Source organism: Phragmites australis, chromosome 4 (genome assembly GCF_958298935.1).
Source record: "Phragmites australis chromosome 4, lpPhrAust1.1, whole genome shotgun sequence".
NCBI classification, from domain to species: domain Eukaryota; kingdom Viridiplantae; phylum Streptophyta; class Magnoliopsida; order Poales; family Poaceae; genus Phragmites; species Phragmites australis.
Genome location: NC_084924.1, coordinates 29,183,321 through 29,202,735, shown reverse-complemented (window position 1 = coordinate 29,202,735; position 19,415 = coordinate 29,183,321). Strand labels below are relative to the sequence as shown.

General features: G+C 45.5%; 2 protein-coding genes across 11 annotated transcripts; one reads left to right on the top strand and one right to left on the bottom strand.

Annotated features, from left to right (window-relative positions):
• Nucleotides 1–629: 629 nt before the first annotated feature.
• Nucleotides 630–4,016, bottom strand: LOC133916034 (serine/arginine-rich SC35-like splicing factor SCL33). Of its 7 annotated transcripts, none has more exons than XM_062359514.1 (7): nt 3,944–4,016; nt 2,849–2,924; nt 2,683–2,818; nt 2,026–2,103; nt 1,295–1,459; nt 1,036–1,164; nt 630–948 (listed from the first exon to the last, which is right to left on the bottom strand). In XM_062359514.1, exons 2-7 carry the CDS (start codon nt 2,916–2,918, stop codon nt 828–830), a joined length of 699 nt encoding a protein of 232 aa, XP_062215498.1. In that variant the 5' UTR covers nt 2,919–2,924; nt 3,944–4,016; the 3' UTR covers nt 630–827. The 7 variants fall into 7 exon arrangements, with proteins under 7 accessions (XP_062215498.1, XP_062215499.1, XP_062215493.1 ...); XM_062359515.1 differs by having other exon boundaries at nt 2,849–2,919; XM_062359509.1 differs by having other exon boundaries at nt 2,683–2,924.
• Nucleotides 4,017–13,668: 9,652 nt separating this feature from the next.
• LOC133916033 (glucan endo-1,3-beta-glucosidase 1-like) lies at nt 13,669–17,772 on the top strand. Of its 4 annotated transcripts, none has more exons than XM_062359507.1 (6): nt 13,670–13,986; nt 14,097–14,478; nt 15,453–15,571; nt 16,143–17,045; nt 17,139–17,166; nt 17,270–17,772. In XM_062359507.1, exons 3-6 carry the CDS (start codon nt 15,508–15,510, stop codon nt 17,589–17,591), a joined length of 1,317 nt encoding a protein of 438 aa, XP_062215491.1. In that variant the 5' UTR covers nt 13,670–13,986; nt 14,097–14,478; nt 15,453–15,507; the 3' UTR covers nt 17,592–17,772. The 4 variants fall into 4 exon arrangements, with proteins under 4 accessions (XP_062215492.1, XP_062215491.1, XP_062215489.1 ...); XM_062359505.1 differs by having other exon boundaries at nt 13,670–14,012; XM_062359508.1 differs by lacking the exon at nt 14,097–14,478 and having other exon boundaries at nt 13,669–13,986.
• Nucleotides 17,773–19,415: the final 1,643 nt, after the last annotated feature.

The following is a 19,415-nucleotide window of genomic DNA, read 5'->3' as shown; positions in this document are numbered from 1 at the left end:
TTCTTTTAGCTCTAAGCCCTGTTCGCTGTTACAGGTTGAAAACTGCCAATGCTCTTCAAGAAAAGTGAGAGAGAAAATAACTTCTTTTCTTCCTGGAATTGAACTACTCTCTTACTGCCTATAAAGATACCCAGAAATATTAATAACCGGCCGTGGATATTCATAACCATGATCCCTTCCATCCACTTCAGAACGATGAGGCTTTTGCTGGGCTGAAGACCAAAGAGATCACACGCTACTTTGTCTACTTCTCTACCATTGCACGAAGAATATATTCCAGATCAGTATAATTACGAAGGCAAACATACGTAGCCAGAGTTGGGGAGAAGAAACGAAACGATGTCCACAGCACAGGGTAAACCACATGGATTTAAAATCCACACATCCGTACTATGCAGTCACCTTTCGGGAACAATGGTTTACTGTCATTGAGAACAGACCTTTTCGACTGTAAAAAAAGCTGAAGATAATTGATTACACAGAATTTAAAGAAAATCACTCGTACTTTTGACCTGTTATTCAACATTTTCAGAGAAGCTCACCTGCTCCAACGAGAATGGTGAACCTGTCTATCGCCACTGGCCGATGCTTTATTAAGTGGAGATAGACAAACCATGAACGATGGCATATCACGCAGTAGAAATCAATTCATATGGGCCGGTCAGCAGGTACGAGCATCCAGGTTCGTCACTCTCAATCCACTCAACAAGGGTTTCGGAATACACCGTACATGTTTAACGAACCTAAAAGACAATAGGAAGGTGACCAAAAAGAATCTGAAACATATACAGTTCGACGTTACAGCAACTATTGAAACCTGAGCTACTTCACTGGCTAACAGAAAGAGACCTCTGCCTGCGAGGAGACCTACTAAGGGCGGGGCTTGCACTCCTTGATCTGCTGTTAACTGGTGAGTGTGACACAGATCTTTCCCGAGGAGGGCGAGACCTGTCAAGACGGCACATGTGTCAATCAATCAATTAGGACGTCAAGAGCACACAATTGTCAGCATAAGAGGATGACAGCAAATCATACCTTGAATGGTGCTTTCGCTTAGGTGCCGGTGAGTAGCTTCGGCTTCGGGACCGTGATCTACCCCTTGGAGAGTAGGAATTTCCAGGTGACCTTGAGCGCGATCTCCGATCATAAGAACAGCTTCTGCCACTACAAAAGTGAATATTTACAAATAAATTAGTTTTTGCCAAGCCTCCGCAGATGGATAATGTATGCATGAAACAAGAATTGAAATCAACACACAGTTGAAGAATGGGGATCAGAAAGGGACATGCAATACCTGACTCTTTCCCTGGCCCTCATCTCAGAAGGCTTCTTTCTGTTCTCCTCAGCAAAAACAACAGTAATTGCCCTTCCAAGAAAATTCTGCCCATCCATATGGTATTTTGCATCAGCAGCATCTTCAGGGTCAAAGTATTGGATGAACCCAAATCCTCGAGGGCCCCTGAAACAGAAAACAAATATTAGTATTTTTTTCCCAAACAAAATGGCAATGCTCCAGAACAACAGAAAAACACTGCAGATATACACAATATCAGTCAAATTACTGTGCAAAATCAAATCTAAGAATTGTTAATTCTTCCTTCCATGGAGATGTTGATATACACAAATCAATTTCAACAGTAAAGCAGGCACTAGGCTGCTGACCTCGCACTCATCAGAGTTTAAAGATAGACTTGAAACTCTTTATAACTTGCATATCTCTTAAATCTCTATTTCTTCCTTCTCTTCAATAGTACTCTGAAGACTTGCGTCTTCAAGAAAGTTACTTTCACTGTTAATCTCAAGGGATGAGCAAACCAATTCAATGTAAACCAATAAAAACAGCATAAACAAAAACATTTGCTAAGTTCAGATTTAATATGTCAATAACAAGTGGCATCCATAATAAGCCTGTTGAGGTGTAAATATACTGTAGTGTACTATACAGCCCAGGATGAGATCTCCAAATGGCACATAGGCGTCCACCTGAAAATGCCCACTCGCTATAATTGAGATAAGGAGCCTTACCCAGTGTAGTAATCCCTAGGCAGATATATGTCTTTAAGACGACCAAATTTTCCAAATGGTCTACGGAGGTCATCAGGCCTGCATTTGTAATAAACTCCAAGTTGAAGTGGTGTAATATAGAAGAATAAGCAATTCTCATTGGTAGTGTAATGAATCACCTCACTGACAGGGAAAACAGGAGCCATAACCAAATGATCTATAAAATTAGGGGAAGGGGGAGATGACGTGTTTTATGAAGAAATAAATTGCAGAGCAAAATGCACTTAAAATTCGTCAATAATAGTTCAGAGAATAACTAAGCAGTGGTAGGAACACAGTAGATAGACGCGTATATTTGTGCTTTCTATTAATTCTATGTAGCAGCTACACTCCTGCAGACTAGTTTGAAAAAAAATGATCTAAATGATTCTTTTTCTTTGCAAATGAAGGCATTGCAACACCCAAGCATACCTCAAGATGAAAAACTTGGGAATAGGAGAATATCACATGATGTCATACATACAAACCAATTCTATTCTTTCAAACCGATTCTGATTTTTTTTAATAAACTACCACTCCAACTACTATCAACAGTAACACCAAAATATTATCCACACAAAGTTAGCCAACAAGAGAAAGATCATGCTATTACTGATCCAGCAGCAAGGATAATCTTACCTACAATCTCGGTTAAGATTCCGCACCAGAAGACTAGTTGGGAGGTCCCTAGCACGGCCTCCATAACGACCATGAGGACTTGGACTGCGGGCTCTTCTCCTGTAACCTCTTGGCAGTGACGGACTTCTCCTGTAACCTCTTGGCAGTGATGGACTTCTCCTGTAACCTCTTGGCAGTGACGGACTTCTCCTGTAACCTCTTGGCGGTGATGGACTGTAATCATATGTTCTCCCCATACTGATCTAAGAACACACGAAAAGAACAACAGACATCAGAAGCAATACAATAGCAATCATGTTTCATGTGCGTTATGTATTTCCATATCAGCGCCTCTTCAAACACAAGAACGGAAATCATTTGAAGAGAAACCCTTTCAAACAGACACTGAAGTATTGAGTTGTCCACTATCGGTGGAAAGCAGTTTCGCTAACAGTGAATTAGACAGGAAGCTATATTTCAGCAAACAAGCGGGCAAAATACCTGATAACATTGAGAGTCTATGACAATTTGGTTATATCTTTCGCTAGAAACTACTGCTTTTCAATGCAAGAAACCCACCTCTTACCCTATCTAGAATCATTTCATCGAGGGAATTAATTTTAGACAGTGCTCAGACATTCACGTACCTCAGAGTTATCTACCATGAACTTATCCAATATAGGATTCATAAATATAGCAAAAGACACCTAACAGTAGATCCGTATGAGCAATACAACTATTCTCCTAAGTGCTTTACATATTTTAGTCAAGATAATCAGACAACCCAAGAAAATAAAGTATTCCTATATTTCCTTCTCCCACTTCCACTCTGCACTTCCACCTGCGCACCTCTCGTCTTCCATCGCAACCCCAACCCCGAAAAAAAGCATAGCCAATATGCCCCTTCAAGGCTAGAGCCTCCCAAACGGCCAAAGCCGCCAACCCCAAAAGAATCCGAACAAGAACTATCCATATTCGCCAATGAAACCATAAAAACGATTCGTCACTTACAAAACCGAGGCCGGAACACGCTCTCGATCAAGACAACAGATCGATGCGAGCCACAACACGATACCGAGATAGGGTTCTACAATAGAGGAACGACCAAATCGATAGGTAAAATCCACGCCATATTACCGCGTAAAATTCGAAGCAAGGAAAACGATGAGCGCGCGCTCACCTGGGCCGATCAACCCGGATGAAACTACTCGCGAAAATTAAGATCCTATCAGAAATCTAGTGCCGCGTAATCGCATCTCGAATCGGATTACCGGAGTAGTACCTTTTTTCTAGGGCTTGAGGGGCGCTCGTGGTCTCCAGAAGCTTCCGAACGCGACCGCAACGGGTGCGAGGCGAGGGGCACGGGGTCCGCGAGGCCGTGCGCTTTTAAGGGAAAGGCGAAAACACGGGGACCGTTGGATTCGGGCCTGGGTAACGGTTGGACGGTGGATGTGGAGGCCTGCGTTGTTGGGCTTTTCGAGCCGTACTCTTTTGGGCTCGGCCAGTAGATCATGTAATTAGGCCCAAAAGAGGATCCAGGCTTCAAGCTTTATTTTCCTTTTCAAATCCTTTTTGTCACAAAGATTTTTTTTCTTCAGATGTGTAGGTCCTTTTGCACTTTAGTCTATTTTTTCACAACACATAATCTTCTATTGGTTAATTATTTATTATTCCTTTCTTTCCTCTGCGACATAATCTATGCCTTACAAGTTTCGACGAAAGAGAAGCCTGGTGCATTTCCTCGCAAAACAAGTGTGGTATATTTCATACCCTCTCTGTTTCTTTCTCTCACCCTCTTTTCCTTACTTTCGCTTTTAAGTTTGGTATCGCATGGATCTAAACTATAAAGGCGTGAATGTGTTTGATATCGAACGCCACTTATAACCGCTTCAGATCGAATCTAACGGTCCCCTCTCCCCACACTAATGTGTCAATTTTTCTATCTTCTTGCCATTCCCTCTTAGCTGAAAAAATCAACCAATGCCACAGCGGGATCAGCGCACTGCATACTTGCCCCTGTCGAACGTGCACATGCCGCCCTGCGCTGCTCTCTCCACCCCGTTGGCGTCTCTGCCCCCTCCTCCCCGATGACGTCTCCACCCTGTCCTTTAGGGAGCGCACCATGGGGCTCTCCCCGTTGGTCGCCACCATGCCTGCCTCAACGTTAGTCTGCTCGACTGCCACCCTACGCCTGGCAGCGCCGTCGAGTGCAATAGTCGTGGAATCTAGTGACATGAGGCATTTGGTGGCACGGTGCGCCTTGAGCAGCAACATCCACCTGATTTACTTGGTGTTCTTGGTGCGACCACTCTTGCAGTGGATGTCCTCCTCGGCGTCCTTTGATGAGATCTCAAAGATTGACCAGTTAGGGTTCTCTATCTTGACCACCACCGACATGCCTCGGTAGGCATCGCTGCCGACTGTGCCATCCTAGAAACTCCCGCCGCCATCAATGGCCAGTCCATGCCGCCATCAATTTCCACCGACTTTGTCGCCCCAGAATCTCTACATTTTGGTATGTAGAAATTCAGGCGGGATCCACCACATCGCATTAGGGAGGGCGCGATTTTCGCTGGATCCGCCATCAAGGTGAGTAAAAAAGGAATGTGTATATATGGCATCGATTTCCTCTTGCATTCAAGGTGTTTGATGGTTTACTCCTTTGGTTAAAGGAGCTGCACCGCCTCCACATCGAGCTGCCACCGATGAGTTCAGCATCGATGATGATGTGCTACTCAAATGGAAGGCCGACTTCAGGGCCACCCACGTTGGTGTCTGCCGTTCGCAAGGTGTTTGATGATTTGCTCCTTTGGTTAAAGGAGCTGCACCGCCTCCACATCAAACTGCCCACCGACGGGTTCAGCATCGATGACGACGTGCTGCTCAAATGGAAGGCCGACTTCAGGCCCACCCACGTTGGTGCCTGCTGTTCGACCCCTTCTCCTTTTTGTTCTTTTTGCTTCATGCCACTACTGCCCAATTGTGTGAAAGTTGCCTTCCCAGGAGGTTTAATGAGCGCGGCCCCAAAAGTTAGATATACGGGGATTCTTGATTCACTTAAACAGTCCAAGAAGTGTCTACCCAGGATCAATTGGATTCTTCTTAAATAACCACACATTTGATCTGAATATTGTGATCCGAATGATCACCTGCACAATGAAGAAGCTTTAGTAGGGGCAGGCAGGGCGATTGTAGCATTGTTAGACCCAAAAAGCAGAATATAACGAGATGATGCTTAGATCAAAAGCATCAACAAAGGTGGTTGAAGATTGCAGTTAAACAATTTATAGTTCAGATCGATTGGAATCAATGCAGACAACCATAAGTTAGATCAGATAGCCAAATGACCTCTATTTTATTGAAACGCCAAAATCTTTACAATGTTCATACTTTAGTAGATAACCATATACTCATTTTTTTTAGCTTAAAAATCTGTCCTTGGTGAATTTCATGTTTCATCTACCAATTACCTAATGTAGGAGAAAATTCTTGCAAATTGGGCATGTTGCTCTGAAGACGCTGGTAGTGATCCATCGGACACTGTGGGACAATGACACTATGTTCAAGGAGGAGTTGCTCAGCTACCGGCGCAAGGGGCACACTCTGCAAATGTCCAACTTCAAGGATGACTCCAATCCACTAGGTCAGCTCCCAAATCTACCACTGCAGCTCTGCAATTCTGCACGCATTGCTGCTGAACTAAATCAATATAATAAAATAATGCACATGAAATAAGGCTGATAATTTGGCATTGATAAATGATGATTCCTCCTTGACTGAATCTTGCTTGCTGCTCGCCTCCCAGCATGGGACTGCTCCGCTTTGGTGTGCACATACGCGTTGTATCTCGAGGAGTGGTTGGAATGCTTCAGAGTTCTGAGATATGATACTGAGTCGGAGCGGTTGAGACCTGCAGAGGGAAACCCCAAGGTTTGTGTGACTGTGTTTGCCTTGCAGTTTCAGGTTTCGCTTTGTGATATCTGCCTAATCTTTAGGGTCAAAGTAGAATAAGGAGCTTAGGTAAGGATGATCTCTTAGAGCAGCTGCCAGCAGCTACTCTTCCAACTTGTCGGTTGTCCGGTAGAACACAACTTCCTTCTATGTCAAGTACTTGTTTCAAACTGAGAATAGACTCATCTTGCAAAAAAAAAAATGTTGTGATGGTACTTTCAATGGTATATATGGCCAGCCACATATTGGGTGGAGCCATCCAATATTTTGTAGTTGTGCTTTAACCTGGCCCATATTGCTACTACATTATTCTTTGTGGTCTTATTTGATCTTGCTCTAATATCGATGATACTTTTGATAATGTTGATGTTTCACCATCCTATCTTGTGTTCCTTGCCAGTGCTAATCCGAATGGTGCATGGCATATCTAATGGGCTTATATTTTTTATCTTCTATGGATCACTCAACTAATGAATGAGGGTTCGAGTGATCTATAATTTTAATTGCTAGAAATAACGTTGGTATATTTCACTTGGATGAAATGTCATGCAAGTATTAATTTGGTAATTCATGTACATTTTTAATACTTTGGCTTCTTCTCTTCGTAGATATTTTGTATTTATTATAACATTTTGATGTTATTTTTTTATCATGTAGGCATGAGCGATCATAGGATTGGTTTGCTTTCTGTCATCGTCATAATAATTATCATTGCTTCACTCATAGTAATCCTGCATGCTCTACGCATTCCATGGTACTAATGAAAAATCAACATAAGGTAATGAAAAACTATTTGTTCAAACCTGCTAAATTTGTTTTTTTAATGAAAGCCAATGTTCGGTGTCCTTCATTTTATTTTTTGCATCTACCATCTATCTATCATGGTTGCAAACATGTTCTTTTGCAAGTTGACATCTCATTGTGTTTGACTTACTAGGTTCTCATACAATCATATGTATTTGAAGTAGCTGTGGACATGAGAGAAATGTTTGATGGGTATTCTGATGTCTTTTAGCATGTTGATTGTATTTATAAAGATCTTCAATGTGGAAATAAAGGATGGCTTCTAGACAACCTAGTGGTAATCCAAACAGTACGAGAAATCCATGTTGAGCTAGAAGGTGCAACCATATATAGGAGGATGTACCAAAAAACTAGAGATGTTTTTCACTGAAGGCTTATCGGTTCGGTGGATATAGAAGTTGTCCAGGTAGTAATGACTTATGTCTTCCTGCTTGAATCATGCATAACAACAGCCATTTTTTAGTATCAGTGGTCTATTTCTAAAGCAAGTTGCTATCAACACATCTGATAGTGCAGTAGTGCAGAGTCTCATCTTTGCTATCCTGGTTAAGGACATCCTTATGTTTGATAGAACATGACAATTTACAAGGCAATTCGTTTGTTGTGTTCAGCATACATATTAGGAAGTATGACATCCACTAGCTGTATTCTTTCTAGATTTCAGGGCCAAAATGGCTCTCTAGAGACTAGAAGGAATGTGATTTCAAGAGGCAATCCAAATGAAGCTATTTGATACAAGGTAGGATTGCCCGAACTTGACTCTCAGTCACATTGGTAAATATGCCTTCGGTTCCGAGTGGAAAAGGAAAGGAGGTTAGGCCATTTCACTTTAAACCGGATGTTTTGAGTTCTAGATCAATGAGTTTCTTCTATTGCAACACCATGGAGCAGGATAATGCACATTTTGCGAACAAAGCTGTCACCTCAAAGCTAAATAATTTTTTGAGATATCACTGTATGTTGCATCGGTTCCATGCTGCACAACTACAATTCATTCCACATTAGGTATGTGATCAATCTTCTCGAACACACAACAGTGTATAATTCACACTAATCCTTATTATTGACATGCAATGCATATGTATGATGGTTATCAACTGAGGAAACAATTTTTGGTAGATCTACTGAACTACAATGGGAATAAATGTGAAAACGGCATCTCCTCCCGTGTATGGGAAATTGTCAAGTGCATTAGACATGAGATGTTTCCAAAGATGAATTAATTGTGATATTATATTTGCACGTGACGATCTACTTAACCATATATTACTTTTGTTTTGAGAAAAATCATATATTACTTGTTGTATCATTCATTTTTATTCTTAATGCTTTAAAATCATATCAGAAACTGTAGATGTACAAAAATTACACGTGTGTGTCACACGCGTGTGGTTACTAGTCCCAAAAAAGCCAAAAAGAAAAGTTTGGTATTGTGGTGACTGGTGAGAAGACAAAAATGCAAAAATGGCTGAAATCGTTATTTTCCACACATTGCCATTTGTCACCGGCCTAATTATCAAGAGTCGAGTCAAACTAATGGATGGAGGAGTTGTACAACACATGTGCATTGGCAACAATCAAAGTTTATTTTTTTCACACTTCATAAGTTTTAGGCATATGAAAACTCAATTGAATTCAGGCGATGGGTGTGAACACCTATCTTCTTTGCTGGTGGGATTCTCCATCCCAGGCTTAGAGGAAGGTTGGCAGGTAGTAGGCTAGCCCAGTTGAGGAGGCGGGGGTGGTGGTGGTGACGTCATCGGCCATAGGTAGCAAAGGACTATTGAATGGGCTAGTGCTAGGGCGGGGGAGGCAAGTCGACATCCTAGGTGGACCCAGGTTAGTGCGGTGAGGGCGGCATGTGCGGATTCGGTGACGGGCGAGGCGGGGGCGAACACAGATGCAACAAGAAAACAGAGAGTAGTTGGGGTGCTTGAGGTAGAAGATGATCTCTGGTCCATTGGATCAGCATTCGACGGATAGAATCCGTCGACTGAAAAAATGGATGATTTCATATCCTGAAATATAGCATCACCCTTATTTTCTCATCCTCTCGGCTCCAAGTTCCCAAGCATATATCTCAATCATATCCCAAAGACTCTATGAACATGCATGGTGTGATAGTCAGTGTTTTCACTACCTTTTGTCTTGGCACGATAATGTTCTTATGTGTGCATGTCGCTAAGTGCGACTGGATGGGTTCCACATATGTATTAGGAGTATGCTTTAACAAAAAAGAAAAAAAAGAGAAAGTTAGATCAATCGATTATGTTTAGTGAGATGCTAGATATATATAGTGGTGGATGCAAAGGAACCAAATAGGGAGGACACATCAACCTCTCTCTCTTAATCTTCTTCCTCTTCTCCTCCTTTTTTCTTCTTTCTCTCCCTCATTCATTGGCTACGAATGAGGGGGCTAGAGCCCACATTGGCCTTGGATCCGCCTTGGGATATATAACTAGTACAATTTTGATTGGATATTGTTGATGATATGGGCATTGCCCTTGCTATTACTTTCTCTAGTTGTCATGAACATCATCGAAATCCTCAAGCCATGAATAAAAATTAAAAAGAAGAAAGAAAGAAAAGAGAAAATCCTTGATCCGAGTAGGCAGGATAGGGCTCGAGAAACCTTCTTCTTCTTCTTCTTTGAAACAACTGGGCACAGGAAAATGCCGGTTTCTATTAAAAAAGCAAGAATAAATACAAGCATGCAGCCCTGGGAGGCTACATACAGGAAAAGAAAAAAGACAACAACCTCCAACTAGCTCATGAAACCTTCTTCTTCTTCTATTTTGAAACGACTGGGCATAAGAAAGTGCCGGTTTCTATTAAAAAATGCAAGAATAAATACAAGCATGCAGCCCAAGCAGGCCGCATACAGGAAAAGAAAAAAAATATAACGACCACCAACCCAGTTGGCGGGGCAACCAAAACTAGTAATAGGACTAGCAACACTAAAATTACCACAACAGCGGGACAAAGCAAACAACAACTAAAAGCAAGATCAAAGTGACCTCGACTCTTCATGACACATGATCACGTTGCAAAGGCATCACGATCGCGACACCGGTAATCTAGCCCTTCACAAGGAAGTATGACAACTCAAAGCCCCATGTAAGTTTGAAGGCCGATGGCAGAGATGATCTGAGAGAGCTCCTCTGGTGGCGGTGGTGGAGATCCTTCAAATTTGGCCAGAAACTTCAAAGCAAGGCGGGCACTGCGAGAATCGATGACTTGTCATAAGACCTTTGTTGATGTCTTATCGATTCTATCAGCAGTAGTAAAGGATGTAGCTAAGTGGAAGGGGGGTCATCGACAGAGCCCTCGATGAAGACCTTCACGAAGAGTAGGTGCTTAGTCATATTAGCTAAGTCTGGAGCATGCATAACAGGGAGATCCAAATAGCAATCTAGAATCTCTGGGAAGTAAGCTTCAGGCGGTTGAGCAAAGTCCAATGTGGTCAACTGGGCAACATTAGCCGCAATGGGACCCCCTGTGGCTGGGGTGATGACTTGGAGCAATGCTTGCTCCACAGGCAGCTCCTAGTGCTCCTATGAATCGAAGGTTTTTAAGGGCATCACATCCACCTCATTGACGACTAGAAGCTTACAATTGTTTGAAAGTGCAATGGTCATAGATGCAGTTATGCACGACAACTACTTTATGGGCGGCTCATGGTGCTCAAGTGCAGTGGAGGTCCATGAGGACACAACTTCCACCTCATTGGTGATGGGAAGCTCACAATCATACTGAACCGCTGTAGTTGCAGACACCGCCATTTGCGGAAAAGGACCCCTAGGTGGAGTGCAAGCCACCGTGAGTGCATCGAAGAAAGATGGGGTCGGCAAGCGTCAAACTGGAGAACAAGGGCCAAAGAGCTAAACCATGTTGGTGGCAGATGGACCATCACTCAACACCTCCGTGCGCTCCAAGTGATTGGCCACACATGCTAGCCACAACTTGATTGCAGTGACCTCTTCTCTGATGGGGCAGACCACATCCTCCAAATGGGTCACGAGCAAATCCCTGAATTCTGAACGCATCACATCCTCAAGGTGAGACATGATCCGCTATTAGAGGTTGAAACGAAGTGACTCCACTAGAGGCGCAATCACCGATTGAAGATCCATGGTGGGCGAACCATGTGTAGTGTGGCAAAGGCCGCCACCGGCAACACTGGAGACGACATCACTGCCACACCTAGCATAGAGGCTAGGCAAAGGTAGACACTACATCCGCCCTACTTCGAGCTTGCTGAAAACGACGAGGTTGGGTAGATGGGAGCGGGAATGCAGGGCCGTAGAAGGAGACCAAAGGTGGCAATGTTGCTCCCTATGCCCAAGTCGACGGCAACGGATGCAGTGGAAGGAGTCCCAACTAGCACTAACTTGATGGTCACGAGCAAGACAACGGTAGAATCTACCTTGAGCCCATCTTTTGAAGGCGAGACTGCGCTTCGATTGTGATCTTTGCAACGATGACAAAGGTTGCTTGACGATGTGTGGCACCATGGAGTGGGCTGCGGTGCCCTCATGGGTGCCCGTGGTAGCGGCACCTGGTGTCGGAAGGGACATCATGACCCCGCCTCACATGTCGGCTAGGAGGTGGAGTAGGCGACGAGGGAAATGGTGACCAAGGGAAGAACGATGACGGCGACAACGGTGGCTTGGGACGACTGTGGTGGAGGACGTTGGAGCACAAGTTGGGAGGCTGACGAAGACCGCTAGGTGACACCCGAGACGCAAATCCAACGGTTGAGACAGGTGCGACGGAGGGTGGCGGACTGGGACCACTGTGAGCTTCCTAAAAACCCTAACAGTAGATTCGCCAACTAGCAGGTAGAGGGCAATAGATGGTGGTATAGCGGCGTAGATCTAGCTGAGGTTACAGCGCCGAGGCGACGGTCTGGTGGCGTCGGTCCAACTGAGGTGGGGGTGGCGGTCCAGCGGCGGAGGAGGGGGGGGGGGGTTGTACGTACAACAGCAAAGGTGGTGACTCTCATGCTCCATTGCAGTGCCATCTGGGGACAACGTAGGCTGACAACTGCAGCTCCCCAACGCGACGACCGGGCTCACAGACACCCCCTCGATGAGGCCCCAAGCTTAAGACACCAAGTGAAAGCATGGGAGGAGATGCAGAGGTGGCATCCCGGAGTAGGGGTGGCAGATCTGGGCTTTGGAGCAGCAGCGGCAGAGTCCGCTTGGTGTCCCATGCGACGGAGACCCTTGGGAGGTGGAATGGAGAGGGGGGACCGTGGAGGGAGGAAGCTAGTTGGGAAGGGAGCAGTCGACGGCAGCGACGATGGCCGCCGTGCCGTTCAGTGGCGACAATGGCGCTAGGGTGCCTAGGCGCTTCGCGTCACCCTATCAAAGCTTTCACAACACATAGCTAGTAGAGACTTGTTTTTTATAACCTTTTTACAGTCATAACCGCCACTAGGTCTATTTACTATCATAACCGTCAGATAATTACTAAATTTCCAAAGTCAGTGGCATCCCACATGATGTTGACAGTGACCAGTGAGTAAATGGATTGATATATAACACGAGGATGTACGACAAAGAATTCTATCAGATTAAGATGATGCACTGATATAAAAAGGGGCAATTGCTTTTTTGCCATCCTACTGGATGGCACACGTCAAAATACCACTCTATTAAAACTTCACTCCATTTGCAAAGAAACTCACTTTTTCACCTTATAACCCAGGGTATGAGATAATTTTAGAAATTAGTACATCACATTAGAGGAATATTAGTGAATTTTTCTAGATTTTTTGAGAACTTTTGTAAGGCCTTAAAAATTACTGGTAAGTTGCAAAAGTAGCATATTTTGGAGAATTTTAGTTTGACTTATACACAATATTTTTAGTGACTTCAGTTAAAATGAGTTGCTTATGAACTATAGAGCATATACAAAAATTGAAACATTTTTTGACGTTTTTTAGTTTAAATTACATAAGAATTTTAGCTCATATAAAAAGAGGTAATACTAAGAGCTATCTATCGCCCGTCATCAATACACCAAGCACTGCCGATCGACCCCGGCCGAGGGAAAAGGCAGATAGATAGATAGGAAAGCTTAGCATGCTGTGATCCACGTCAAGTTTGGTTGGAAGAATCGGAAGCTGATGCGCGGATGGGTCACCTGCTCGGAACGCCCGGCGGTGGCTGTTCTTGGTTTGACGGAGCGGAACCACATGGGTAGGTTGGGGATCAGTTTTTAGCTCGGGGTGTGCGTTAGTTGTGATTTCGGCCAACAAATTAGTGAGGCTTAAGGAGAACGGGAAACCTCTCGTGCCCTGATCGGCCCAATAAAAAGGGAGGCCGGTGGTCTATCTTATACGTGTGAAATTAAACTCATGAATCCGCTAATAAATTCCGATTTAAATTGGGCGCTTAGGTGATCGAAGGCCGGCGACCTCGATCTACATCGTCGGCGACCTCCATCCACCACTGACGACACCGGATCATCACCGGATATCAACCTCCGGTGATCTGCTACCACTCCTGCTACCGACGCGACAACACCAACCGGTCAAGATCCTTAATGGCTTCACCGAACAAGGTTACTCACTTTCACTGCTTAACCTTGTAAGTGCTCAGCGTTTTATGTTGGTAATTAGTGGACGTTTACGAAATTAGAAGGCTAACACGGAGCTGTCTCTCGGTAATCAGCTCTTGCACCCAACTTAGGCCTCAACTCTATCTCCAGACTTCGCTTCATTAAAACCGCCGTGTCAGTGTCACCGCCGGTGCCATCATTTAGTACACGTCATTAGCTTCCTAATCTCATCTCTACTGCTCATGTGCACCTGGGTGTGCGTATAAAGCCTGGCCGGATGCCATCATCTAGAGACTACGCCCTGCTCTCGATCCCCTCCCTGTCTGGGCTGGGCTGGGCTGGGCTCTGCTCTGCTCGCTCGGCGCCAAGGAAGCGGAAGAGGACGGCGGAGGGGTTAGCGACCATTCCGATCGAGGCAAATTAAGCTTTCGTCCCGGGGAAGCAAAGGCCAACCTCAAGCTCGATCTTGGGGCCAAGTGGAAGCTTTGATCCAAGGTACATACGTGATCCATCCATGCTTTTAGTAAAGCTCCAGCCTCCAGCTCTTCCGTCGTTCATGGCATCTTTCCTTGCTTCCTTCCTATGCTGTTTCTAGTTTTTTTTCCTATGCTCTTCCCCTTTCGGCTCATCTAATTCCTGAGTCAGGGTTCCTCTGCTGATGCAATTCTGGCTTTGCACTTTCTGAGTGTCCTTTATGTGAGATTATTTTGAGAATTACTCTTTCTGGTCATGTTTCCGTTCAGTTGCAACTACTACTACTACTTTTATTGTTGTATCGCTTGGTTTTTCACCTGCCAATTTCAAGTTCGTCGCACAAGCGTTACTGCTGTTCCCAGTGTACCAACGTGACATAAATTTGATGTTATGTCACGCCATTTTTCAGCCGGCACGTATGAACCTGGTATCTCGTTCCGTTTGCTTGTTGTTTCCTTGTTTGTTCACTAGACTAGACTAGATGCAAAAGCAATTATCAAAATTGTGTATTAGGGCAGGGAAAAAGAGATGTAGATTGGAGACCATACGGATGTCAAAACGGCAAAAGGCAACTATTAGAAAACAAGGTATGATAATCTAGGAAGATGCAGGTTATAGGGTAGTTATGAGCACTTGCTCCTAATCATGTCCCAAAAAAATTAGGTGTTTTTGTTTACCAACCATTTGGATAAACGGACGCATAGCCAAGCGGTGTCAGCAATAGGTTGACACTTGTCTCAGGTATTGGCCGGGTTCGTATAGTTCCAGATCATTTTGTTGGTTGGTGCGGCCTCGGCCTCGAAGCATCTTCAACTAACCTGACTTGTGATCTTGACATGCTAGTTTTTTGCATCTCTCACTGGTCCTACCAAGGTCACTCGGATTGCTGAGAGTACCTTTCTTTAGCTTCCAAGAGTGACATGAGCCTCTCTAACCATCATATTATGCAAATATTATCTCTGTATGAAATTCTGAAATCGTCAGATGAATTTCAGTCCTTCGAGGTGCTAGCACAAGGCCCCTGCTTGGATATCATCTTGTTATCCGAGGATGTTGCACAAAAGATGGCAGGGATGCATGTTTTTCATCGTCTTCCTTCTCCGCAATGCATCAGGTATGGTTAGGTGTTAGTTTTGACTGATTTTCTTAAGTCTTCAGTGGCACCGGGTTCCTTCCTCACTTTTCTTTTTCTGTCCTCCCCCTAAAAGAACTTTCTTTTCTGTCAGTAAGATTCTTTACTTCGCTAGAAATGCAAAAAGGGGCTTTTAGGCTACAAAGGATAGCTAGCATATGCTTGTGCTTTCCCCCCTTTTCATATCTTATTGTGAGTCAACAAAAGCATACGCGACAATGGGCCATCTCGAAAGCTTATCAGCTATCTCCGTATGCTAATGGATGATGCAAATACTGTTTCTAAAATGAACTATGCTGTTTGACATATGCAATCGGTAGTCTGTTTTGAAACTCTTCACTCAAACCTTGGAACACTCTGAAGTCTGAATTATTGTCTTGTCGGCTCTAATGTTGCACTATATGTAGTTCATGTTTTATTTGATGCAAGTAAAGAATTTGTCTACTAGACTACTACTGCAATTAGACAAGAAGAATTCTGACCTGCTTGAATATATAATCGTCAATGGAAGACGGTTTTACTAAAAAAAAAATCTCATTTTCACGATCCACAGCCATGATCCCTTCAGAAAATTCCCCGTCAGAATTCGCCAAGATTGTTCAGTCTAAGCAGACCAAGCAAGCTCGCGTATGCGGAGCGGAACCCCAGCTGCTGAGCTCCCTGGCAGAAACCGATGCAGAGGTCATGCTCACCATCCCCAACGAGCAGCTGGAGCGCATCGCCAAGTTCCAGGAGGAAGCCGACCTCTGGGTCGTCACCAACGTCGCACGGTTCCTCCCGGCGATCAAGATCACGCACGTCCTGGCCGGCGACGACGTGCTGATCAACTCCCCGGGCAACGCATACTTCCTGGTCCCGGCGATGATCAAGCTCCGCTCCGCCCTCGCCGCCGCGGGCCTCGACGGCCGCGTCAAGGTGTCGAGCGTGCTGTCCGTGGCTGCGCTGGTCGCTCCGGCGTGGTCCGACGTCGTGGGGCACGTGCTGCGGTTCTTGAAGGGGACCGGCTCGCCTCTGTTCCTCAAGTCCCGCCCGTCGGAGTCCACCAATGCCAATGTCGACGGCGCGATGCGCGCGCTGGGCGTCTCGGGCGTCCCGGTGATCCCGGGTGAGCTCGGAGCCCGCGGCGAAATGGCGGTGTACTACTACAGCTACTACCCGCGCGGTCGTGATGATCAGCCTGGCAGCGAAGGAGGCAAGCGGCGGTCGCTGGCGACGGGGACGTTCTGCGTGGCGTTGCAGAACGCGGACCCGACGGCGCTGCAGGCGGGGCTCGACTGGGCGTGCGGGCCGGGCCACGCCGACTGCTCAGCGATCCAGCCCGGCGGGCCCTGCTACAAGCAGAACAACCTGGCGGCGCTGGCATCCTACGCCTACAACGACTACTATCGGAAGATGGCCAGCACCGGCGCGACATGCTCGTTCAACGGCACCGCCACCACCACCACCAACGATCCCAGTAATGAATCAATCAGCTCATAATCCTTTCTTACAGCATGACATTAAGCAATTATCACGAGCGCTAATTGTTTCGTGTGACGGCTGGTTTCAGGCTCTGGATCATGCGTCTTCGCGGGAAGGTGAGCCTCAACGATGAGCGCACTCTTCTCAACTCTGCATGCATCCGTTCTCCCAAGAATTGCAGACTGTTGACGCCTTTTCGTTTTCTTGGCACGCGTGCAGCTCGATGGCGGGAGGCTCCAACTCGAGCGTGCCGGTAGGCGCGAGCCCCCCGACCAGCCTCGCCCCTCCGGCGGGCTTCGCTCCTCCGGTCGGCTCCAGCCCTCCGTCGTCCGACTTCAGCCCCCCCACGTTCGGCACGGCCCCTCCGACTGGCTTCGCCCCGCCGGGGAGCTTCAACGGCAGCGGCACGTTCGGTGGGGGACCGAGCGGCACGCTCTACCCTTATAACGGCGGGTGCCGCGGCGCCGTGTCTCGTGCCGGCCTGAGTGCTCTGTCCGCCGTTGCGCTCGCCGTTCTTCTCGTGTCCATGGATGTGATGTGAATTATCAACGTAGATATCTGTATTAGCTCTAGAGACTAGAGAGAGCCCTTGTTGCTGTTAGTGATTATACAGGGATTAATGACAAACGCATATTATGTTCTTGTTAATTGATCATGTAGATGTCAGGTCGGATCTGTGTTATTTAGAATCGTATATATGGAGGGAGTATCATTATGTTTGAGTTCTGAGCGCATATGACACGACATGGTAAGTTGATACAATGAATTTTTACATGTTCCAAATCAGAAATGTAGCTGTGTAGCATAATTATTTTGAGGCTTTCGGCTTTGTTGTGCTCCCAAGTCAAGCTCAGCCTGCATATAAATCAGGTCCCTTTTTTAAGAATCTAGATTCTATTAAAAATATTTTAGTTTTAGATTCTCTATAGAAATATTTCTCTAATGAAGTAGAATTACATCTGGAAATCGTTTAGCTAGTTGGATTCGGTTTCTTGAAAAAGATAATGGTTTTTTGAAAAAGATAATAGTGATAGAATTGACCAATTTACCCTTATCATGAGAATGATGATACAATTGACCAATTCAATCTCAAGAATTCGTAGGACTAAAAAGTATTATTAACAAAAATAGAAAACATTGGTACAATGAAAATCCGTTTAAACATCAATGACAGATGGGCCCAAGAAAACAGGTCCTACGAGTCATACACCGTATTGTTCTTTCTTTTTTTTAGCAAACCCAACGATTCCTCTCATGCCCCCATCCATCGTCATTAGTACTCTTGTGCGATCTCCGCCATCGTCATTATCCCTTCGGTGCCCATACTCTTCTCCTCTACTCTTGTGCGATCTCCGCCATGGTGAGTGGCTTCCTCCGTAGCCATGGTAGTTTGGCAAGTACGTGGAGCACGCGCGCGGGTGGAGGAGCTCGAGCGGCACAGGGGTGGAACTTCAACGGGGCACAGGCGGTGGCGTGGGTTGCGGCCAAGGGAATGATGGGAATGGGTGGCCATTTCTTCAGAGAAACATCTCGCGGGCCATTTCTCACACCACGTTTAAAAGGGAGAAACATTTCTCCCCTATTCATGCCGAAACGGGCACCGCATGCACAGACTGTTTGGGAGCCGATTCTTCTGATCAGGCATGAATCAGAACTGATTCTCGGTTCCAAATGGGGCCCAGAATAATCTTAGGACTAACTAACTACATGTGAGTTGAGATATGACATCACTGCATCACAACTTATCATACAATCAAATATACACCAAAATAATTCTTCACAGAACAAAAAAAGGTATTGCTAAACTCTACTCAAGTGTTTCTCCCCATCTCATCACTCAATTTGTTTTTCTCCCCTCCCTCCTCCTTGCCCTCTTTCCCTCCTCCTTGCCTTTTTTCTTCCCCGCCCGAGATGCCTCATTCTCTGTTTTTGCCTTCTCCTTCTCATCGATCTCCTTTTCCTAGAGATTCCAGTGGACCTCCCTTTCATCATTAGAGATATCGATAATCTCGACTAGAGCGGCCAGTCAGACTTGAGATTGGGGCAAAGCGGTGGGAGATGGCTCCCTCTGCAAGGATGAAAGCACGATGGCCGTCGGCTCCAACCTTGCAAGCATGCTTGCGGGACCACTCAACCCCGGAGACACCACAATAGGCAAAACAGGTGCTGGCGTCAGAAGCAACGAGCCAGTCAAAACCATTGTCATCTCCGACGATGAGGAGGAAGAGGACGCCATATTCAAGCTAAGAAGAAATGCTCTGTTACACAGTGGTGATGGATCAACTAGGAGAACCCCGGCTTTTATAGTCGGGCCAATTGCTTGCGCATGCCAGGAGAGGAAAATAGAGTTATCACGGGAGTCGTT

Excerpts from the sequence above, each read along its gene's own strand:
- LOC133916034 (XM_062359509.1), bottom strand. The coding sequence starts at position 2,918 with ATGGGGAGAACATATGATTACAGTCCATCACCGCCAAGAGGTTACAGG. Across the intron at positions 1,460-2,025 it reads CCTAGGGATTACTACACTGG|GGGCCCTCGAGGATTTGGGT; the intron begins GTAAGGCTCCTT and ends TTTCTGTTTCAG. Across the intron at positions 949-1,035 it reads AAGCGAAAGCACCATTCAAG|GTCTCGCCCTCCTCGGGAAA; the intron begins GTATGATTTGCT and ends CCGTCTTGACAG.
- LOC133916033 (XM_062359508.1), top strand. The coding sequence starts at position 15,508 with ATGTTGCACAAAAGATGGCAGGGATGCATGTTTTTCATCGTCTTCCTT. Across the intron at positions 17,046-17,138 it reads CACCACCACCAACGATCCCA|GCTCTGGATCATGCGTCTTC; the intron begins GTAATGAATCAA and ends GGCTGGTTTCAG. Across the intron at positions 17,167-17,269 it reads TCATGCGTCTTCGCGGGAAG|CTCGATGGCGGGAGGCTCCA; the intron begins GTGAGCCTCAAC and ends GCACGCGTGCAG.